Genomic DNA, 23719 nt, shown 5'->3' with positions numbered 1-23719 from the left:
TATATATATATATATATATATATATATATATATATATATATATATAGTGTGTGTGTGTGTATATATATATATATATGTGTGTGTGTGTTATTTATTATACTGAATATTATTATATGATATATATATATATATATATAATATTATATTATACTGAATTGCCTGTGAGGGTGACAAAAATAAGATGTCCTGACGTGTTTATCAAAGTTTTATTTACTGCTTTTTTTTTCGTGTAGGAATAAATGTTAAATATTGAACTGCAATGTAGTAATGCATTTTTGATACCTTCATTTTTTTGCATTAAAAGATAATGGGATGTTTGCTGACATTGATTGGATGTGGCACAGCCCTAGAACATGTTCCACCAGCCGCCACTGGTGGTTGACGCTAACTTGACTAACTGCTCAAACACATGAAGGGAATCCTTAAGTCACATATCTGATTTCGAAGAACGAAATATTCAAGTTGGAAATCTTCATTGGTGTATTGATCTTCATTGTGTAATTCGTCGAGAGCAAAATGATGTAAAAAACGGTCAACGGACAGCAAAACCATTAACCCATTGAGGGCTGGATTCACAATCACACCGAAAATCAAAGTGAAACATCGAAATCACGGCTGATCCAACTTAAGCCTCCCCAGACCATCACTGAGCCACCGCCAAACACAACTCACGCTGGATGATGTTGCATGCAGCATAGCATACCACGTCCGTCACATGTGCTAATTGTGAACCTGCTCTCACCTGTGAAGAGAACAGGGCGTACCTGTCCATTCTGATGTTCTCTTAATGCCAATCCAGCTGCAAGGTTCAGGTCGCAATAGAGGACCTCGGGCCCTCAGTCACGTTGTAGGGCTCTGGCAGCGCTCCTCTTCTTCCTCCTCACACCAAGGAGCAGATACAGTACCAGTCCTGCTGCTGGGTTGTTGTCCTTGTACGGCTCTGTCCAGCTCTCATCATGTAAGGGCCTATCTCCTGGTATCTCCTCCCCGCTCTTGGGACTGTGCTTGGGGACACACCAAACCTTTCTTGTGACGGCTCATATGAATGTGTTGCAAAACGCAAAACTAGAAAATAAGAAATGGTTTGCAGGTCACCGCCTGCAAAACCATTCCCTTTATGCTTTCATCTGCACCAAAGCAGGTGAAATTGATTCACAATTGCTTGCACTTCCTGTGTACAACATGCGTTTTACACAACAGCTTCCAGTACAAGAGACTTCCATCATAGGAATACAGATATGTTTGCAACATTAAAAGACACAGGTCTGTAGCTCTTTCTCTGTGGGGTTGAGTGGCACCTTTCACGGTCCTGACACAGATCCATTATTTATACAAAAAGCATATTGAAAAGGGTAGCTTTTAACATGTAATCTAAGGGATTCTCTGGTTTGTTGTTTTGCATATTGTTGTCTCTGATGCCGCATGTCTTGATAATGTTTCGCTCTGCTAAGATGTACTTAAATTTCCAACATGAACAGTATAGTTGTATTGTATACTTTGAAAAAAGAGAGAATTCTGTGTATTGTGTGATTTATTTAGAACATACAAGCAAATATAAGCTTGTTATGAAACCATTATAGTTCAACAAGAAGAAGTAAGTAGGGCAATGGGATGTGGATATCTGATAACATGCAACGACACTATGAACAAATCAGTGATTAGTATTTGCACTTTGAAGCTCTAAGTCTCTTGGTTTGTTCTAATACACTGTACAGTAGCTGCTAGTTAAGTGGTCCCATGTGGTCAACAAGCTTTTCTGGAGGAGAGTACAAAACACACTGACAGGACCACACAGCACATAGCTGTTACAATGGCAACAGAGAAAGTTAGTGTGTTTGATGGAACAGGACACATCTGACACTATCTACTGTATCAAAAGCTAACATGTAAACTTTTCCTTCAGGCTTTGCCTTTGTCTGAGTCCTCTTGCTCTTCACTCTTCCCCTTGCTGCCAAATCGCCGGTTTAGCTCTGATGTGAACACCGAGCAGCACGATTTCTGTGAAAGAAAAGAGGAAATGGTAAAGAACATTCATTTAGCCATGCTAGCAGCTCTGTGAGGCTGTATTTGGACACAGCGGTGCTTTGAGCTCAATACTGACATCAGCATGCTAACATGTCACAATGACAATGCTAACATGCGGACCTCTAGCAGATATGATGTTTAGTATGTCCTCCATCGTAGTTTACTGCGTTAGCATGCTAACATGCAACAATGACAATGCTAACATGCTGACCTTTAGCAGGTATAATGTTTACTAAGTTATATCGCTGTTGCTTACTGTGTTAGCATGCTAACATGTTACATTGATAATACTAACTTGCTTACTATATCCTCCTAACATGTGCTAAGCGCTAAACAAAAAGTGCAGAGGTGGAATGTCTTTAGTTTTGCAGGTATCTGGTCATAAACCAAAGTATTGGACGAATACAACATTTGACTTCATGGTGGCGCTATAGGAAAAGTCAGGGGACCACGAACAAAGCACTCATCCTCTATGGACCATGGGTATTTGTACCAAAATCCATCCAATAGGTGTTGGGATATTTCAGTAAAAGCCAGAAACGTCAGGCTATTGGTGGTGCTAGAGGGGGTCACCAAAGTAACACTGTGTGAAACTCGTCCCCACCTTGCCATCCTTAGCTTGGTTGCGGGCCCTGGATACAAGCTCCAGCAGGGCCAGCAGGAGCCCGACGCCAAGTCCCAGGCCCAGGAGGAGGAAGAGGCCGTGCAGATCGTGAGGCCGCAGGGCCTCGGAGGTGTGGGCATTGCCGGCAGCTGCGCAGCTACTGGCCCACCACTTCTGCCGCAGATATGTTAGCTCACCGGACTCACTGAGCTTGAGGATGGCCAGGGTCAGGTTTTTGACCAGCGGGGAGCCTGGTGGATCAAAGTAGAGGCTGATTAATGTCTTACTCCGAAACCAAAACTAACATGCTTCTGTAACGTCCTCCATGGTTTTGGTTTCAGACTTTCCATCAGATGTTGGAACATGGCTGCAGGGTTTTGCTCTCATTCAGCTGCAAGAACAAAAGTGCAGTAATGAGAGCCGCCAAGAGCAAAATGATGGTACCGCCATTCGCGTCTCTCAGACACCATCCTTACCATAATAACACTACTTTACGATAGGGGAGCAGGGACCAACTTTTCAACAGAAATACTTCAGACCTGTTTCATAGTGATGAACAGAAACCCATTTTAATTTGAATCATGTACCATTTATATACTTTTAAAGTGAGTTTTACTCTCAAGTAGTTGATCTTACAAGCTTTCAGAAAATGAACAGTACAAGACTGGCATAGCCCTAATAAATCTAAAGAGTTAAAATGACCAGTTTAAAGCTGACTTTCACTCAGTGCTTCAACTTCAAGATAATGAACTTACTGCTGTGTGTCACAATCATGTAATGTGAGTTTCAATTGGCCCAAAGCTTATGTGGGTGGGAGTATTGCACACAATGTGCTTGTGTTATTTGCACAAATGGTAGTCATCTGTAGATATCTTATAGAAAATCATTTATTGCAAGTGTCACAGATGCCTGGAGGTCCCTGGGCCCCACATTGGGAATCACTGCTTAAGGAGCAAAGAACACCAGACGCGTGTAAACACAACGATTCTTAGTTTCAGGTGATTAAAGACTTGTGAAAACATTGTTATGAATATTATATTTGGTCCTTGAAGTACGCATCAAAATTACCTAGTTTATTAAACGTGTTGTCTCACAACGTCTGAAGGCAAAAGTGTTAATGTTCTGAATGTCCACTCTCCATCACAGTCTCTTCATGTCCACCCCCTCCTCCTGTCTCTTCCTCTGTGGTGTACTGACAGTGATGGAAGATGGCACTAAACCCTTTGATATGATCGAAGTCCTGGAATGAATATCATAGGAATAGTAGAAGCTCGATAGGGGCGTAATTTACTCTGGGGAGTAGAGTTTCAGTTTGATTCATGAATTCCAAAAAGTCACTGATAAATACAGGCATAATCAAAAAGAAAATTTGCGCTCTCATCAAAAATTAGAGAGATTTAAATCCTGTTTTTGAGGCCGTATCACTCACCCAGAGGTGCCGCGATGCTGTAGGCTCTCATAGCGATGGCCTCCTCTGAGCGGCTCAGCTGACAGTGGCGAGCCACCGCCAAGTCCAAGGACACGGCCTCACCGATGAAGGCAAAGTTTCCTTCCTCAGCTAGGCGAACGCCCTCCTCCATGCTGGACACGTAGCTCTTCTTGCGCTCCATGTGCTGGTAGATGCGCCGGTATACGGGGTTCTTGGAATTCTGGGGAACAAAACATTGCAAAAATAAAACCTGTTACATTATATCAAACTCAGACCTTACAGAATCTGCTGTAATGACTATTCACTCATTATGAATGTGCCTTAAAAAAAGACATGGTGGATCCAGCCTCGACGGTGCCATAGTCCATCACGTCCTGGTTCGCGAGGTCCTCGAAAGTCTTGATGGAGACGTGTTTGTTGTTGGAGTGCAACATGGAGTTGAAGTTGCCAAAGTAGCAGGCCAGAAGCAGTACAGCAAACATCCACCAGATGGCGCTGACTAGACGTCCAGACAGAGCTTTGGGGTGAGGACCAGCACCTGAGGGGACACAGACCAGCAGTCATGTGACAGGACTTAACCCGCTCCTTTAAAAGCTTCATACTCACGATGTCAACTCATGCTCGGTTTAAAGCAATTATCGTAGAGGATTACATTATGTCATGATTCCTCTGTCTCACAATTCACTTTGCTAAACCCTTCACACGAAATGTCCTCTTTTCCGGCCCGCTGACGATGTAAAAGGAAGTAGCGCATAGTGCAGGACGATTACCAAAACATCACCACGTTGAATATGTTCATCACTGAATCTGATTTATTCTTGAACTTAGAATGAAATTCTCATCTGTGATAAAAGAAAGTATTTTCCTTTAAGATGATACAAAGCAAAAATAAATAAATACAGTTATTTGAAATGATGTAGAGTAACAATTCAGTTGTATTGAATAAACGGTGGGACTGTGAATATAGATAATGCACTCTAGAGGATAATGTTACACTACAGCATGTGAATCTAAAATATAAGATGCTGATTGTTTCGGCTCCACTAACTTTGAGTTTTTATTCAAAACATCTCTTTGCTTTTGAGAGTTTTTGCACATCGAAGTTGTGAAATACTTGTCCAAGGCCATAATAATAAGGTTAGCATTGCAGCTGATTCTCTGAGAGAGAGTAAAGAGAGAGTAAAGAGAGAGACGGCCAGCAGTGTGTGTGAATCTCTGTGGTTGAGTTTAGCAGACCGCTGCGTTACCTTGCAGGGTGAGAGCTCCTGTGATGTACCAGAAGCTGTGCAGCAATGTGAAGCTGTGCTCCTCTGTGTCAGGCTCAGCCCATTCAGTGGGACTGATCCTGCAGGAAACAAAACACACACACAGGCCTCAGAACCAGCAAGGTTAAAGCAGCACATGCAGCAACAAGACGCATGTGTCTGATATATAACTCTGGTGTCTGTGGAGTTTCTGGGAGGAAGTTTAAAGGCTGTGCGTCAGGAGGTAAAGTAGTCATCAGTGGTAGTTCGATGATGGCCCCTGCCATCTACATGCCGAAGAGTGTGTTAATGTTTATTACAAAACACTAGAAAGGCCTTATGTCAATGCAGTCCATGTGTTTTTTGAAGTTATCATTTTGTAATATACATCAGGATGTGGAAACATGGATCCCCACTCCTCCTTCATGGGAGCAAGGCAGACATCTCTACGGCCGATATCTCCAACACTAGGAACTCACACCAGAACTATCTCGACTCATAAGCACCACTACAGGGAAGAGGAAACATGTGTTTTTGATTTTGGGGTGAACTGTCCCTTTAAACTGACTTACATTCATCCGGTGGCCACACATTACTGGTGTGCTGTATTTGACTAGACACCAAAAACGTTTTTTTGTCATTTTACTTCATACGGTTTTCATATTTGAAGATAATGACAAATGTCAAAATCCCCCCTAAACATATCTTGTGTAATTAGTCTGTAACTGTAGAATATAAAGTGAGGACATGCCCCGGTACACAACCCTGTCTCTACCGTACACTGGAGAGAAACAATGCATGTAACAACCCCTTCTTTGGCGGGCGCTTACCTGCCCACCAGGAATATGCAGAGACCTGTCAGCAGGAAGGCGATGAGGATGCCGACCCACATGTCGGTGGAGAATGGCGACAGCAGACTGAAGCCGCTCTCTTCGGAGGCCGAGTCTCTGCGCATGATGAAGCTGATTCCCGTCTGCATGAAGGGGGTGCTCATGTCCACAAACATCTCTCTGACTGCAGTGAGGGTCAGCGGAGCCACCGCCAGGTCGGCCTCCTGATGCAGGGACAGAGAGACGTATCAGACTACAGACTCATTCACTCGTACAATAGGTCCATATCACTCAAGTCAGACACTGTATGTTTGACTAATGTTTGTCATGAGACCAAAAGTAAAACAAAGTATCTGATGAAACTGTATCAGAGGAACTCTGGAACACATTACTGCTAAAAAACAGACAAAAAAAAGACCTATTTAATTGAAAAATACAAAATAAAGTGTAATATATAATAAACACAATATAAATTATTAAACTTAAACTCATTATTATGAAATGTTATATTATTCCTATTTTTTGAAATGGCTCACATTATTGACCTAGGTTTTAAATATGTATTATTTTAATGAATTGGTTTGTTTATAAATTGCACCCCATACATTAACGTGGATATCTATTTCATGAAGTTTTGTTTGTTGATATAATATTTTATTATATAAATAAACTTCTGGTCTCCATTCACAGGTTTTCATATCAGGCTTTACTGAGTGCACCTTTGTCTATCAAAACTACACAACGTTTCTCCCACATGGTCCCATAAGCAGACCAAGAGATCCTTTTACAAATAGAGCTATTTATGAATACATATCCATACACTTTGATTTACATGACAACGTGTACATAAGCTCTCTGTTTAAAAATCGAATTACAGACAGTATGTCACTGTACATACTCTAACATACTTGTCCTGCATCACATTGTAAGGAGAGCCAGGACGGTTGCACTCTTACCCCTCTGATGATTTCACCTATCATGCCGGTCCAGGTGCCGCTGGAGTCCACGGCTCCGTAGCGGTTATCCTTCACCAGGTTCAGTTTGTACTGGAAGCCCAGCTCCCTGGAGAGCTCAGAGATCAGATCGATGCAGTAGCCCTCCAGCTCAGAGCCGCGGCTCATGGTGTACGGCTCTTCCTGAGGAGAACAGAACAAACGGGTGAAGGTAATGCCGGGCTTTGAAGATGATGAGGATTCTTTTTTTTTTTTCGAGGAAATCAATTGTGAGATCAAATTGCTGCTTTTGGGTGAAAATTTGTTGGTGATTTTTTTTTTTATTCATGCAGTGCTTTGATGAAAGAGTGTTTAACAATCACAGTGTAATGTTCACAGGATGTGCAGTGTGCAGCCAGGTGTAGCAGCATTTAAAGGATAATTCAGTTATTAATTTCACTGCGGAAATCTTCTTCTGCTCAAGTGAGTTTTGTCTGTGGAGTCATTCTGTAACTGGGCGTCCATTTCACGTAATTATGAAAGTACAAAAGTGCAGTGCTTTCTAAATGAAAACAATCAGTGGTTTATTCCTTCATGAACAGCTTTAAGATATATTTATGGGAACGGATATCTTCGCAGTGATCAGTCGGGTCAACTTTGTTACTCATGAGTTGGGCAACATGAGACACAGCTGACAATCTCCTTGTTTTAGCCCATTGTTCCAATGCTAGGCCTAGCATGGCTAACAACAAGTCATCTTCTAGCTTTCAGGACATGGAATTATAAAAGATTTGTAAACAATAACAATGTACCTAACATGGTTCATGCTCCATTACTATACTCCTTGACATTGTCATATTTCAAATGAAATCATTCTTATGAGCGCAGTCACCAGAATGTATTCAAAATTAAGGGAAATCCTGTATTGTATAATAATGTCACATGGTCATTTTTACGCCCCATGTACCACAAAATATTATCATTTTCTTGAAACAAATGATAAAATCAGTAAAATATATTTCTACTCATTCCCAATGCAAATCACCTTGCTTACAGAATTTTGCAAGTTAAATTTTTCTGGTGTCAAGATCCAGACCATAATCTCTGGAAGGATTTCAAAATGGCATTGTCTGACTGTCCTTTGGATAGTCAGCCACTTTTGTGAGGTATTTTATAATCACTACTAGAAATCAGCCAAACTACAGAAATAAGAAGCTTCTTGCGATGAACCAGAACTATTTAAAGTGTTGGTTGAGTTAATGTGTCCCGGCGGCACAAGGCCACTGCCACCTTGTTGTTCTGGTGTCGAGAGAGGCTCAAAGAGAGAATACCTTTATAGTGGTGATGGATAACTCCTTGGCATCTAGAAAGGGAGGGGAGAAAACAAGCACCACAATAAATGTCTTGATTCATGAGGCAAGTCAGATGTAATGGAGCATGTATGGCAGCACAGAGATGAGAGGATTTGGTCTCAGCCAGTTGGGTTTCATGTCTACAAGCTTACGTGCAGAACGGCCCCTGAAAGCCTAATGAAGCCCATTGTTGCTCTGAGTCCCCTTCATGTGTTTCTCTCTCTCAGCCACCGCAGTAAATCAGCCAAACAGCCAACCAGAGGACAATGAGCGTCTTGTTGTTGGTTGTTTTTCAGAATGCCCAGAGAGAATTACTGAGGAGACTATTGCAAGGTACTACAAAGGGGGTGGCTGAGCTTCTAATGGCCCAGTCTACCCCCCCCCCCCCTCTGTAATCCAAGCAGGATTTCAACCCCCCACCCCATCCCCTGACATTACCCATGACACCCAGAGCTGTTTTCTTTCTGCTGTAACTGTGACCAATGCCATTCACAGCGTGTCCAGCGGGCCCTAACATGCCCAGCCGGGCTTGGTCACAGAAAGGAGGTGGCGGGGGGGGGAGGGGGGGGTTAGCGGAGGTGCCAGGGGTGCAAGTTCCTCATAAATACATGCAATAACAAAAGCAGGCCCGGCTGGGTCGTATAAAGCCCATGACACCCCATCAGCCTCCTCCAGAGAAGACGGCAGGAGCTACGATCTGCGGAGATGCCTGTCAGTATATCACCCCCCCCTCAACACAGTTAATTGATTCATCACAGTGCTTTCTGGGCCTCAGCAAGGCGGTAGCCCCTCCACTGGTGAGAAACGGGGATGCCACAGTGATCCTCCGTGCTTTGATAGGACTCCCAGCAGTCCAGCAGGGCAGGGAGCCAAATATGAAGACTCATTTGGGAGCGGGACCCGGTCTCATGGGTCAGCCAGAGCCCGCTGGGCTTTGACTTTGCAGACAGTTCACTGAGGCTCTGGTGGGACCCAAAAGAAGCCTAAATATAAATCAAAGAATTTTTGGAAACAATCCTTTTTTATATATTTTTAAAAAAGGTGCAGAAAAGCTTTCTTCCTTTCAGAAATATACTTTGTTCAGCAACACAACAAAATCCTATCAGACAATGTTGATATTGAACGATTTTGTAAAACCCTCTGTAATGTCATTGATAATATACATAACTAATGGTTAATGCCAATGTTCAGAGAACTCTTCCCTGCTACACTATCTACACATGGTAACTACCTGATGGTTATGGGTAATAAACTATTGTTACGGTTTGGCGACTGGAACATTTGGTCAAAGATCTTTTGAGACATGCAAGAAGTAAGTGCAGTTCTTTGAAAGGACTCAAACTCTGGTCTCCCACATCAAAATCTGATGCGCTACAGGCCCCATCCACCACCCAGACCTCCACACCCTCTCCACTTTGACACCTTGATGACACTATTGCATACTCAAAGGTTTTGAGCAGGTTGGAAAAAAGTTACATTTTGGACAGAAGTAGAATGGTAGCAGTTTAGAAAAATGTAAACAAATACATGCTGCAATTTTCTGTCCATATATATATTTATATAGAAATGTGATGCAATGATCTATGAACCAACACACTTGTGTGTATCAGTCTTACCTGCAGTGACTCTCCATGCAGTCAGGGCTGCTACACAGAATACCAACGGCACGCAGCCCGTCATGTTTCCACAACTCTGAAAACGACACGGATCCTTCAAACATGATTATCTCAATTTCAGATATTTTCTAACCCCGAGCATCTAACGTGCACAATAACCTCAGCTTCATTATATATATATATATATATGTATAATAAAACGCTGACACAGATTGTCACACTATGCTATCAAAATAAAAGTTCCCTTACCTCAGTTATGTCAGCTGCGATTAAAAACCTTTGTGTGAGGGACAACTCCAGGAAAATGTGTAAGAACTTCACAAGTGTTGCAGGAGGGCAGTGGGGAGGTGGTGTGTGCAGAGGACTGTAGTGTGGGTTTATATAGGGGAGCACAAGGAGGGAGGAGATAGAACCGCAAAGGGAGAACAAACTCGTGATTGTTGGCCAGAGGTTTATGCAGAACAAAATCTTTGAGATTTGAGATTACTGGAGCACAGTATCTTTGTTCTACACCTACATGTTCAGGCTTGTATGATGTAGATCCCTTCATTACAGCTGAGACAGAGACATTCATTACTCTAGATGTTGTGTGGGTCCGTTTTGAGCCTCCTCTTAGAGTGAAGTGTAACTACATTTGATGATGAGCTTACTGATGGATGGACAGGAGGTCCCGGGGGCTCACAGGAAGACATTTAGTTTTGGAGCACATTCCCTGTCCGTCCTGACAAACCCAGGGGGACGACTCCATCAGTAACGGTGAGAACATCTGATAATGTAACAGAGAATAATACAGCTTGTTGTTGTTGTCGTCTACATCCTTGTCTGTCCAAAATGTCATCATTTTACTATTTAAAATATTTTTCTGACATTGTCATAATTACTATATGGATTCTTGAGTTGTGGCCAAAATCCTGTTACAGTGACCTTTGATCTCCAAACTCTTATCAGTTCATGTTTAAGTTCAGGTGGACATTTGTGCCAAAATTAAATAAAGTTCCTGAGATACAGATCACGAGAACAGATCGGACGGACAACTTGAAAACATAATGCCATGGCTGTCTCCGTCATTGGTACGTTAGAACCAGACGGCAACCTCAGGTTCTGCCGAGTGAAGCCGATGCAGAAGTGACTTAAAACCTGCATTCTCTCTACTGTCCACCAGGGGGCGACTCCTCTGGTTGTATAGAAGTCTGAGAAAATGACTCTACTTCTCTCTTGATTTATTACCTCAGTAAACATTGTAAACATGAGTTTATGGTCTCAATCTCTAGTTTCAAGTCTTCTTCAATACAGCATGATGTTCATTTAGTACATTATGGTCCATTTAGAGTCAAACAGACCATAAAGCAGGGGATGCTTTAAGGCGGGGCTTACTGTGATTGACAGGTCGCTGCCGCTACCAGAGCAGTATACGGCGTCTATACATCACTCTTCTGCTTTCCAAATATGGTAACTTCTGTTCATCAGTTAAACAAGTTTATATGGGGATGGCGAAATTGGCTAAAATTTGGGCTTCATAACGGCAGGTCACAAACTAACAGGAGACGTCATGACGACTACGTCCTCTTCTTATATACAGTCTATGGTTAGGACTCCAACTCATAAAACACAGTATACCATAACACACATCAAAGTTATAGCCACATAACATGCCCTGTGTCTTTGTCTTAGAAAGAAATGAATACTGTTTTTAGCAGAAGCTCACAAACTAAATTGATTTATTTGCAAAAACAAGCAGTGACTTCATCTTGAGAGGAGGGGCTGCATTCACTCTCTGAGACAAAAGACTTTCTCTCAGGCCTGTTGTGCCGCAGGGTTTGGAAGTTTTCAGTTGAGAGGCCAAGCCGTGCCAAATTGTCTAGATAAATATGGCTTTAAGAGGGACTCGGTGGTTTTCTCGGAATCCTAATGAAGCCGTCTTTTGTGTTTGTGTGCTGGCTGGAGCAGAGTCTGCGGCGCTCAAATGAGCGTGTCGCGCTTCACAAAGACTTACAGAGCTGAGGAAGAGGCCTGGCAGTGTCTGACAGCTCGCCATAGGTGGCAATCAGCTTTCTTCTTTTTTTATTTTTTTAATTGCAGACTAGAAAATGGACAAACCTTTCACTGGCAAATCAGAGTCCTGAGAAAGACCGTCCTAAGAGGGTAGCAAGTGCTTTAAGCAGTACAGGCGGTTGTCAGAGGAAGCTGATACCAACACGTTTTAATTAGCTTCCTCACAAAGGTATGCATGAATCCATTACTAATGTGATCATTATATTAGGTTTCACTGGATGGTTTGTGTCCCACAGCGTGCATGCTTTTTCAAAAGGGTTTCAATGTTTCCAAAGGAAACTGACTTCTTAGAGTATTTACAGTATGACGGTTTTATTCCACATACCACATTCTAGGGTGTAAGAAAGTTTATGTAAATAGGTTGGTAGTCAAAAATCTGATCTTGGGTGGCAAGTGACACTGAAAAGATGTTTTCTCCATTAAAGAGCGGTTGAGCTTGTCTCTTGTGCAGCCTGGAGTCTTTGTTCTGGAACCTTCTCCCTCCCTGCAGGGGGGCTGCTTTTTTGCCGGAGAGGTTGAGAGAGGTGATGGCTGGTAAACACAGACCCAAGCGGGGTCCAAATTAGAGCATCAAGCAGACGCTGCCAAAACCAAGGCCAGAGGCTTGTAAGTGTCAGCTCGCATGAGGCTCAGCTCCACTGGTCTGCTAGTGACTCGTCTTCATCTCTGAACTGAGACAGCTGTCGGTAGACGAAGTGTAAATGAAACAAAATGAGCCGAGAGGCTTTTAGTAATATTCATTTGAGATTTATTCAGGTCATAATTACACATTGTCCCTAAAATTTTGCACAAACAACTGGCACGGCAGTGCAAACGATACAGCAGGTCGACAGATAAACGTGCTTGGATACAGATCATTCTCATCTTGTATTAGTACCTCGGACCAATGGGAGCACAGAGCCGCCGTCGGACGATCCGAAAAAAGAAGTTAGGGATATTAACAAATCTTCTTATAAAAAAGGTCTTTGTAAAATGAAATAAAAGCAGAGCCTTAGGATAAACATTACAGTGCATTAAAGACATGCAGATAACTAAAAAGGGCTAAACTTGGTATGGAGTAGTCTACCACTGCTGTGAAGTACATGATCTCAGTGCTGTGACATGCCATAAACTGGATAGGTTAGCAAAATATTGGCAGTTTGGTCAAATGACTATGTAACCACTATACAAAGAATACTAAAAATTAAGAAATTTTATCCTGCATTGAGATAATAATTCCTTTTTTTTCAACAAAGACATGAGACAAGCCTCAGCTTCTAGCATCAAACTGTCAAACAAACGTCAATATGATACCATGCCAGTATTTTCTAAACATTGCTCGTGGATAGATGGGCTGACAATAACGCCTTCACATGAAGCATCTCATTTTCAGCTCAGTTAAAACCATTACAGTTCAAGTAGACCCCTTGCTACTGTATGCTCATGTAAAAAAAAAAAAAAAAAAAAGATGAGTTGTCTGCAGTCAACATACACAGCTATATAAAAAACTGTTATCTTTCACTAAATACATTGTCAATTCTCTAACATTTGGTGCAAAAGCTGCAGAGCTGCAGTAGTTGCTTTCAGTGGACAATGTTTTCTGCTGGTTCAAAAATGGATTCTTGCACAACCTCAAGCAGTAGAAGTGAATGTTCATGGATCATTAATTCAGTGGAGCTCAGTTTTTTTGTGAGATGTGGAAATAATCTGTGAGAAATTCTGCAAGATATGCAACTTTTTTGAAAAAAAAAAGAAAAAAGATTTGTAGTTGAGAAAAAACTGGAGCGTATTCCAAACAAGTTTCTAGCTGTGTCTCTCACACTCAGTTCCAAGTCAGCCAGTTCTTTAGAGTTTGAGCATGAAAAAGACGTCACTGTTTTCTGGGTCTGGGGGGGACTGAGACTGTCTAAGGGAGGGGGTTCCAAGGGGGGTGAGCTGACTCAGCAGGTCCAGGCCGGAGCAGGGACTCTGGGCCACGCAACACGCGCCTTCGGGGTTCCCCCGCTCCTCAATGGGGCTAGCACCACTTCCACTGCCAATGCTACCAGTGAGGCTGAAGCTTGCACTTCTGCCCTGGACCAGGCCCTGGAGCCTCTGCCTCTCCTGGGCCTTCTTGGCCCTGTTTGCAATGTAGCGCACCCTGCTTTGGCTCCTCGAGGAGGTCTTTCGTACCAGGTTCTCATCCACAAACTCCTCCTGAGACTCTCCAGGCCTGTTTTCCGGGGCGAAGTCGCTGGCGGTCAGCGGCTCCACATCAGTCAGCTTCCGTAGCTGCTCTGTGAGGTCGCTGGGCGGCCGAGACTTCTGGAAGCCGCCCTTGCGGAGCTGGTCCCTGGCTGGCCTAACAATGAAGCTGCGGCTGATGCTGTGGTACTTACTGTCAAAGTTACAGGAAATGTCATCGGAGGTCAGGTCCCCGAGGCTTTTGGACATGGAGGCAGTAGCTGTCGAGGATGTGGGCGCGGAGGACGGCCTGCTGGCTGACGATTGCTTGAGCCCCTCCATGTAGAGCCGACTCCAGGTGTGCCTCCTTTGAGTCAGTCTGCCGGGTGAGTCCACGGAAGCTTCCTGGGGAGGCTGCAGGGGGCGGGGCTTAAGCTCATCCTTGGGGCAGTCGCCTTGCTGAAGATTGGGGTTTGACTTGCTCTTGCTGACCTGGATGGCATCGTAGGAGACCAGGGCTGAGCGACGGCACGTGACCCAGTGAGGATCGCAGGTGCTGCTGGATGTGGGCAGGGTGGTGAGGCTCTTCCTGGCCAGGTTTGGCAGGGAAAGGTCAATGACGGTGTCGCTGGAAGAGATGCTGGAGGAGGATGACATGCTATCTCTGTGGTTGCCTGGCTCCAGCTTGCTCCACAGACGGTCGTTCATAGTAGCGTCCGTGCAGACCTCTGGCACGGCTGACTGGTCATGCCCAGCTGAGGCTACAGCCAACAGAACATGGCCCTTGCTTTTTGTTCTCCTTACTGGTACGTGTGATGGTTGATCGTTAAACAGGGCTCTCCTGCCCTGGGCTGTCGGAGCACCAGGGGCTGCAGAAGGAGTCTCCAGTCTGTGGTCAGACCTTACCTCTGCTGTATCAGTTTTCTTTTCTGTCAGAGTTTCTTGGTTTCCCCTCTGGTTTGGCGTGTGCTCCATGAATGACTCAATGCCTCGGTTGGCCTGGAGGTCTTGACCGCACTGTGCTGGTGCAGTTTTGTCAGCTGGGTTCGTCGGATGGGGAGACGCGGTTCTGGAAAGGGCAGGAGGTTTCTTAGGGCCTCCGCTCACCTTGATTGGACTGTGCACAGCCCCATTTGAAGGAATGGCCAATGGGCACTCTGCAGTTATTGCTGTGCATGGAGAGTGCAGTGGTGATGATGAGGAGTGATGTGAAGACAGGCTGCCTTCTGGAGTGGAGACAGAACGGATGACACAAGGGTTTCTGGCGGCGTCAGAGTTCAGTGGAAGAGGAGCTGGCCTCTGCACTGTGGAACAATCTGCGGAAATACAGACAACAAAGAAAATGTCTCACTGCCAATGTCATTTGTGTTCCCTAAAAGCCTTATGGTTGTAACAATCGACAACTGTATGTGCTTGGAAAATAGGGACGCGCTGATCAAATCCGTTGATTCCGTTTCAGCTTAGACACTGACCTCATTAAGGGAATATCTGCTCGAAGTGACCGATTCACATTAGGCGTAACACAGTTCGTTGTTCTGTGGTGAGCTAAATTTGATGTGTAAGGCTACTGCTACTTACAATAAATATCGATGTGAAGGCAGTGGAGGGCCTGCTACTATAAAACTGGAGGTGTTGACAGGGTCAGGGTTTGACACATGGCACTGACGTTATGTTAAACAAAACCGAATGCTAGAGAACGGCAAATCTTTAGGAGTTAAAATACTGCAAAGGGCTACATTTAACAGGTTTATCTCTAATGAGGTGGGACAGCCTCATGCTATCATTTCAATATTATAAATCTGTTTTTAACAGAATTTGGGATCGTTTGGATGGTTCCACTTCCCAAAATTTGGCGTAACAGTCTTAAAACAGAGTCCATTACCTGATGTTTTACCTCAACAACTGAAGTCAGTTGTCCTTTTAAAAAGGTGGTACGAGGACCTAACTTTAGTCGACGTGCTGTTCTTTAGGTCCACATATTTTTAGCTCAAACATTTAATGATAATTCCACTTTATTACAACTTACATCTCTTTGTGTGACTGCATTGTCTTGTAATGTGTGCAATTCGGTCTCAGGTCTCTCTTGTAGAAGGGATTTAGATATTAATGAAACCATGCTGACCATCAGGAGGCAGGTCTGTTAACTGTGATGGATGTTTACAGCTGACTATCTGGAGAATTTAAAATTCACCTCGGTTTACTCTACAAAAAGTCAGTGCAAAACCTGTAAAACATGCGTTTATTGACCTCTCAGCCTTCTTTTTAATGAAAAGAACTCAACAATTAACAGGGAGAGTACAATAGTGTCAGCATTAAAATACGACTCAAGTTGTAATAAACCAGATTTACCCTCAAGTGATGGATTCTGTTCCCCTATTTGATGATGTGACCAGACAAACCGGCATGGTGCTCTCACTACTCCCACTCACGTCATGTTGAGTTAGTGCAATTACAAGAATATTTGGAAAAGAAAGAGAAGAATGTGGATTTCAAAACACCACAGGTGTGACACGTGGTCTGGTGAGACAGAGAGACTGGCGGGTGAAGTGAAGGATGCACAGGCTGTATTTAAAAGGTTGCATGCATTCAGAGGCTTTACCTGGCTCTGGTCATCCCCTCAATTCTGCACTAGTAACAGAGAGCGTGCAAAAGGGAAAGAGAGGAAAAAAGGAGTTTAGCAAAACTGGAAAGAAGAGGGTGAGTGGAGGCAAGGAAACAGCTTACAGCACAGAGAAAGCATCTCAACAAGAGATGCTATCACAAATCCATCCTCCAAGTCTACATGAGGAAAAACAGCATTTGTTTTATCGTGAAAAGAAACAGGAGGTAAAGCTGCTAAGATTATTCATCACATGACTTACGAGCGTGTACAGGATCTGCCAGCATTATATGAATAACAGATGTCAGCATTCATCATATACTGTCATAAGGCCAGATAACTCAAATTCCACTCCATAAACACATTTGGTTTCCCCCACTAGATTGATTCCCACAGTAAGAACACTGATGGCCATCACGTGATGAGTGGAGAGAGGCTGAAGGTGGGTGGGTTTGGGTAGTGCAGCTGGCATTTGGTAGGAAATAGACTCCCCTGAAACATGTCATGTGAGGGAGGAAGAGGAGTTTTCTCCTGGACGCAGTACAGATGTCAGTGCCTTGTGACTTCCAACCAGATGTTGTAGGTCATGTCTTCGAAACACTGTCCATTCCGGTCATATGAGGGTGTGCTTTGAGTTTTCTCTAATTATGTTGATTCAGACTTTATGCCTCAAATGAACTAGGTTAAAGAAGGAGCAGGAAACTACTTGTATTCATTTAAGGTTAAAAACTTACCACTTCTCTCGTCTGTGAAGCATGGGGGTAGTACCACAGTCACAGTGTGTTAAGGCATCGAGAAAAACAATTGGAAAACATTGAAATCACTTGATTGAAATAGGAACCAGTGATGAAGTTGAGGTAAAAGCTACAAAAGTTAGAATTGAACAATAACAATGGAAAAGAATAGCTGGGAGTATAGATATGTCCTCAAACTATCAGGGACACATGGGATGACTAAAAGGCACACAGCAGGATCATTCTGACAGCATCATGCTACCAAACATTCATGGTCCTGCATGTATGGAGGTTACCTGCAAATCTACAGTCTACAGAACATAAAAGGCCGTCTACAGCCACTAAGCAGCAGCTACGGGGTTTACTGCTAATGCTGCCTCACATACATCTTACCAGCGAAGAACATTGGGGACTTATGCCGCAACTCTTCCATTTTCTGGGCAAACAGGGCGTTCATCTCCCGCTGCAGGGTGCCTACAGCCCTCTTGCGGCTGTCGAGGACAGAACGTGGAGGCAGCAGAGGAGGCGACTCCAAGCTGCTCAGACTGCCAAAGCTGTCACAGCTGCTGCTGTCACTGAGCAAGAGACCCTCATTCCCATTACCGTTTGGGAACAGGGCGCTCGTTAGGCCACAAACAGTGCCGTAGTTGGGCGGGGGTGCCTGTTGCCATCGGAGGCTGGTCTTGCAGTCTGGGGTGAGGCTCCATGCCTGTGTTACGGTGTTGGGGGAGCATCTTCGGGGAACGCTACAAGATCGGGCGCTACTCTGTGATGCAACGGGCCGAAGTCGGATGTGCTGGGCTCCCAGAGTTTGCCTGGCTTTGGCTCTAGGGAAGGGGATTGGTCGGCGGAGAACCTTGGGCGAGTACTGAAACTGGGCCTCTGTGCATGACTTGGGGAGGACAGATGACGGCTGTGACTCTGTCTGGGTAGCAAGCTGTTGGGGCTTGGCTACAGGCTCTGGCTGAACTGGTCTCTTGGGCGAGGAGGGGAGGTTACTTCTCTCCTGTCTTTCCCCATCTGCCCTTTTGTACTTGCATCCCTGACTTTCCTTAACCTGACCCTTTCTTTCGGCTTCTGGACTGTCCTTGGAGCCGATCACACATGTGATGCAGTTGGAGGACATCCCTACCCGGCCTGAGCTATTAAGTGCGACACGAGCGAACACCCCTGGCTTCATGTCCAGCGGGTCATGTAAGCGGAGCCGACTGGCTCGTTTCAGAGGCTCACTCACGGGTCTTCGTTGAGCAAGAAGAGGGCTCTTACCTTTACCCTCCTCAGGGTGCACAGCCCCATTGGTGTCAGGACGGTCCCAGGGGCCCTTGGCTTGGTGGGATGCCAGCGATTCCCTGTTGCGGTTTTGTGGTGGTGTGGGCTGGTGAGAGGCGGCAGCAGAGGCCTTGTCCCTGTCCTCCGACTCTCGATCTTCACTGGTGCCCTCTGAGCTGTAGTCTTTGGTGTCGATGGCGATCTCTGGGAAGCCCTTATTGATTTTGGGCTGGCCTTTGGTGGGTGCGCTGGCTGTGCGTCGCAGAAGGTGGGCACCGAATGGGTGCTTACGGCTGTGATGCACAGCAGCATGGCTGTCCAGGGAAGCCTGCTTTGGGTTTCTGTGAAACAGCCCTTTTATGCCGGTGGCTGCTCTGGCCTGACAAAAACACAACAAAACATCACTGTCAAACACAAAATGAATCTTAAACCAAAATGAATAACTCACAGAGAGGTCATACAAGAAAATGTCGCCATAATGCAGGTGGCACTGGTCCGCACTGTATTATTGCAATTATACATAGGCAGGTTTTGTACCGTGAGCATGCACAGAAACAAATTCCACCAATACCCATTTACCCAAGAAAGTCCCCGTAATAACAGGTGTGAATGATCACTCAGTCTTTAACGTGATCATTCAGCTGTAGTCCATGCGGCCTCTCTTTGAATGCCACTTGGATTCAAAGTGTAACACTGTCATTTTCAGCACCTATATATCTGTATACAGCAACTATAGTCCCAGTAGTACATCAGTGGTTTAACAAACACATGCTTGAAGCTACCTCAGAGTTAAACACACAAAAGGCAGGGACTACAATTAGTGCTGTGTGGAGACATGTTGGTGCTCCCTCGTGGTAGAACAATGGTTCTGATACTACAGTTATTCTTTCAAAGTTAACTATTTTCATGTGGGTTGGCTTGTTTTTCTGCATACAAAAACCTGAATAACGAAGATGCTATAATCACATAGACTTTCTGAAAATACTGGCTTCAACATGAAAGAAAAAAATCCAGATAGCTGAGAATTACTTTTGTGTACAACCAAAAAAAAGAGGTGACTGTAAAATGATCAGTATCAAGGCTGACCTTTATTTCTGTTGTTTAACAGTCAGTTAACACAGACGTCAATAACTAATAACACTTCATGGATGTTTGCTGTGCCTCGAGGTGCTGCATGGTAATGGTCAAACATCACAAAGACTGGGCCACAAATGATGACAGTGATGAGGACAACCAGACAATGACATTAGTGATTGTGAAACTCATGTTGACAAGACAATCCTGCAAGATGTCACTGGACCACCCCAAAGAAATGTCAAACCAAATGGAGCTTTAGCGGGACCAGGCCTCATATATTATGCTACCTAAACCCTTGCTACTATTGAAAGCTTCAAACAATGTGAAAGAAGTAGATCCACATAGTCCAACTGTTGACCACTGTGGTGAAACGCTGACTGAACAACTATCAACGTGAAAGCAACAGCACAGAGAAAAAGACAAGCTTATAAAGAAAAGAAGTATTTGTGGAACAAAAGGGACATGTTGGCTGAACTGAACATGACCATTATTAAGCTACCAGTAGACCCATATACTGTGCTGCTGCCTGAGTTGCCTCTGAACTGCAAAATCTTTCAACTGGGAAACAGAACAGAAGTCCAACATGATGGGAAATGGACTTCATCAATTTGTACTGATACAAGTCCAGGCATGTTTATTTTAGGTCAAAAACTGGAAGTAAGGTGTTCCAACACTCCCAAAACATGTCCCAACTCATTATTAGAGCAATCTACCAAAAGGTTAAGATGTTGGATTCTGGATTTATGTGTTTAACTGACAGACGGGTCTCTTTATGTAGAGCCACGGTTCTTGAGATGCAAAAGGGGGGAACAATTATCCATCATTCAACTGGTACTACATCCCCAGCTACAGGGGATTCTATGAAATACAGCAAACATTAGATACACAACATTACAAAATGATTTCACGTAAACAATTAGAAAAGAAGCAGACTGAAAGCTTGTGGTTGCTGCTACAATCCAAATCCACAATCTAACCTGCTTGAGTCAAGACAACAAAGTGACTGACTAATGCCTGGCTGTGTGAGTCTACAGTGTGGGTAGCACACACGTCAGTCATCTGCTAAGAAAAACATGTTTCTGCACAGTGTTAGAAAAACAAAACAACAAAAACTGAAATAGCAGACAATGATTAAAAAGAAAGGGTAGAGATGACAAGAGGTATAAACGTCCTCAAAGCACTGGAATGTAATACCCCCGCAGAGTTAAGAGGAAGATAATGCTCTCTGCAAAAAAGAGGCCCTGCAGCCCGGCACAGCTCCTGGCTCACACCTCTCTCTCCTCTGTTCAACTCTTTCTAGGTTTCAACTTTTTCAACATCTAGGTTGATGACTTTGGATCTACTTGGGGGGGGCCAGTGAAGATGCAGGCGGGTCAAGTCTTCATAACTCATGCGAGGCATGAGTTGGCCTGATAGTTTTTAATGCTTGCTGTCAGCTGACAAGAGGGGGCTGTGTGTGTGTTTGTGGGGGGGAGTGGAGTGGGGGGGCATGTGGCTCATGCAAGATGCCGACTGGGTGTCACTACACCTGGGTTTTGAGCGGCCGCTTCAGGGCTCCTAAAAATGTCCTGCTTCTAAATGGAGCATTTGGAAATAGAGGGGTCCACTGAAATCACAAGCAGACACAGGAAGAGAGCAGGAATCAGAGAAGGGGGAGGATGAGGGAGAGAAACAAATGGGAGGCAAGAGAGAAATCACAACCAGAGGCACACAGCAGCAGCTGAGAGAGAGAGGAAGTTCAAAGTAAGGACAATGTGAACAACAGAGCGGCCATTTACAATGTGCTTGTGTGGTGACAGCGACGACTGCATCATGAAAGACCAAAGAATAACATTTAGAAACTGAGATAACAAGAGTATTACATCTGTAGCTGCAGCATTTCTATTTTGCTGAGCAATTGTTTCTGCTGAAATGTATGCTGAATAAGTGTTCCAGTTCATCCCAGAGGGGCTGGTCGAGTTCTTAACTATCTCTCTATGGAGCTGCTTTGTTCTCACGGACATCGTCATATTGAAACAAAAGGGACAAACCCAAACTATTGGATGCAAAATGTTGTTTAAAATAGCATTGGTGGCTGATTGATCGCCCTTAGTACGTTTACTCAATGTAGAGCTTTCTCTGGATATAGAAAGCTCTGCCTTTAGGTTATCGGCTTGAGGTGCCTGGTTTCCCTCTGATGGTCCCCCCCACTGGATTTGTGTTTTTTTTCATTTTCATTATGCCAGAGTTCCACCAGATGTTCAAGGCCAACTTCTGTCCATTATTTGAATAAATTAAATTGGATATCGATGAAATGCCCTTCTGCAATATGTAACTGACTGCGTCCATAACACCACCACCTCCTCTACTTGGCTAGATATTGAAGCCTCACTGTCTAAATGTCCTTTTTTTTTTGGTTTATCTGCTCTTCCTAGAAAACCTGAAACCGTCAAAGATTTTTTGCAGTAAAATTACAACTATTACAACTATATATCAGTGCCTTATACAACATTCTGCTGTTCGTGTTCAGGAGCTGGGACAGACCCGAGAGGGATTACAGAAGATATGTGGGAAGATATCTGGAAAATAAATCTGAAACCAAACCAGGGAACCATTTATCCCCTCATCATCTATCCAAATTTAAGACCATGATCGCCACCTCATTGTGCCTTAACTGGCAGCCTTACACGTTGTCTTTGGTCCTGTCCCAAACCATGGAGTCTACTACACTGAAACACCACCAACGAAACGTGGAAACATGTTGTGTTAAGAATATTGAAAGTATCTGCCATTTTAACTATGAAGTATTTGATTACTAAAAAACAACTTGGAAGTTATTTATCAAAAAAGGTTCTGCTATGCATTTCATTGACTGAAATATTATTGGATATTCGAAAAAATGTAAATGGGCTGGGCTCTTATTAATACAGATTCTTACTGTACTATAATTAATGTCATTTTAAAGGAGCGATAACACATTTTTTACATGATTTCAACTAGCTTCCTCTGTAGTACCTACCTTACCAGTGATGTCATTCACAGCTACGTGAACAAAGATGGAAGCCTCGACCATACCTTCCAAGTACACGTGGCGATAACCTGAAAACACATACGCACGCACGCACACACACACACACAGACACACACACACACACACACACACACACACACACACACACACACACAACAGGGCAGATAGGAATGGCTATAGATAAACATGGTCAACCTCTAGCCACTGAATCCAACTCAAGCTCCTCACAAGCCCCGTCTATCAGATCATTCTATCAGAACTATTTTCAAAGTCCATAATGCAGCACTCTCGTGGTATAGATCCTATCTAACAAACACGTTTAGATAACAGCTCATCTTAAACAGTAAGGTGTTGTGTCCCTCAAGGTTTGATACTCATACAGAAGTATTCATATTAGTTTGTTTGTATTCATACTAGTTTGTTGCACTTATTGTATTCGTTTCTTTCTGCACTGTACGTTTGCTCTGGTTTATGCTCTTAGATGCTTGTTTGAAAAAGGAGATGCACTTATGACTTCTGGTGACTAGTAGTTCTCTTGAATACCGATGTTGAATACACTTATTGTAAGTCGCTTTGGATAAAAGCATCTGCTAACTGACTGTAATGTAATGTACACAGATGACACTCGACGGCACATTATTGTGAAACCAATAGTCTGAAAGTAGATACTCTCCCTGCAACAAACAGCAAATCTGGCAAAGAAAGCTGCAAAGAATTGAAAAGAACTGAAAGAACTTTAGATCTTCACAAAACAGTTACGACATCTACACTTGATACCCCCCCCCCCCCCCCACATTTTTTAAA

At 43.8% G+C, this 23719-nt stretch overlaps 3 protein-coding genes across 4 annotated transcripts in view; all 3 read right to left on the bottom strand.

Moving 5' to 3' along the window:
• Positions 1 to 1513: 1513 nt before the first annotated feature.
• LOC116399527 (glutamate receptor U1) lies at positions 1514 to 10396 on the bottom strand. 2 transcript variants are annotated; one of them, XM_031876743.1, is made up of 10 exons: positions 10282 to 10396; positions 10033 to 10126; positions 8396 to 8427; positions 7089 to 7268; positions 6133 to 6356; positions 5306 to 5403; positions 4379 to 4596; positions 4059 to 4278; positions 2630 to 2880; positions 1514 to 1998 (listed from the first exon to the last, which is right to left on the bottom strand). In XM_031876743.1, exons 2-10 carry the CDS (start codon positions 10094 to 10096, stop codon positions 1900 to 1902), a joined length of 1386 nt encoding a protein of 461 aa, XP_031732603.1. In that variant the 5' UTR covers positions 10097 to 10126; positions 10282 to 10396; the 3' UTR covers positions 1514 to 1899. The 2 variants fall into 2 exon arrangements, with proteins under 2 accessions (XP_031732603.1, XP_031732602.1); XM_031876742.1 differs by having other exon boundaries at positions 10033 to 10108.
• A 2410-nt stretch (positions 10397 to 12806) lies between these two features.
• plch2a (phospholipase C, eta 2a) overlaps positions 12807 to 23719 on the bottom strand; it is a 209168-nt gene continuing 198255 nt past the window's right edge. Inside the window, exons 20-22 of the mRNA XM_031876737.1 lie at positions 22904 to 22983; positions 18826 to 19207; positions 12807 to 15542 (exon numbers count right to left, since the gene is read on the bottom strand). Of these exons, the coding sequence (XP_031732597.1) occupies positions 13909 to 15542; positions 18826 to 19207; positions 22904 to 22983 (2096 nt within the window). The 3' untranslated portion in view covers positions 12807 to 13908. The remainder of the gene's footprint in view (positions 15543 to 18825; positions 19208 to 22903; positions 22984 to 23719) is intronic.
• On the bottom strand, positions 16831 to 18819 carry LOC116399522 (uncharacterized). Its single transcript, XM_031876736.1, has 2 exons — positions 17560 to 18819; positions 16831 to 16849 (listed from the first exon to the last, which is right to left on the bottom strand). Exon 1 carries the CDS (start codon positions 18737 to 18739, stop codon positions 17927 to 17929), a length of 813 nt encoding a protein of 270 aa, XP_031732596.1. The 5' UTR covers positions 18740 to 18819; the 3' UTR covers positions 16831 to 16849; positions 17560 to 17926.

This window comes from Anarrhichthys ocellatus, unplaced genomic scaffold, assembly GCF_004355925.1.
Source record: "Anarrhichthys ocellatus isolate YVR2014 unplaced genomic scaffold, GSC_Weel_1.0 scaffold114, whole genome shotgun sequence".
NCBI classification, from domain to species: Eukaryota; Metazoa; Chordata; class Actinopteri; order Perciformes; family Anarhichadidae; genus Anarrhichthys; species Anarrhichthys ocellatus.
Note: the sequence above shows the minus strand (reverse complement) of the source record. Positions and strands in the feature narration are given on the sequence as shown.

Excerpts from the sequence above, each read along its gene's own strand:
- LOC116399527 (XM_031876743.1), bottom strand. The coding sequence starts at position 10,096 with ATGACGGGCTGCGTGCCGTTGGTATTCTGTGTAGCAGCCCTGACTGCA. Across the intron at positions 5,404-6,132 it reads TGCATATTCCTGGTGGGCAG|GATCAGTCCCACTGAATGGG; the intron begins GTAAGCGCCCGC and ends TGTTTCCTGCAG. Across the intron at positions 4,597-5,305 it reads AGGAGCTCTCACCCTGCAAG|GTGCTGGTCCTCACCCCAAA; the intron begins GTAACGCAGCGG and ends GTGTCCCCTCAG.
- LOC116399522 (XM_031876736.1), bottom strand. The coding sequence starts at position 18,739 with ATGAAGCCAGGGGTGTTCGCTCGTGTCGCACTTAATAGCTCAGGCCGG.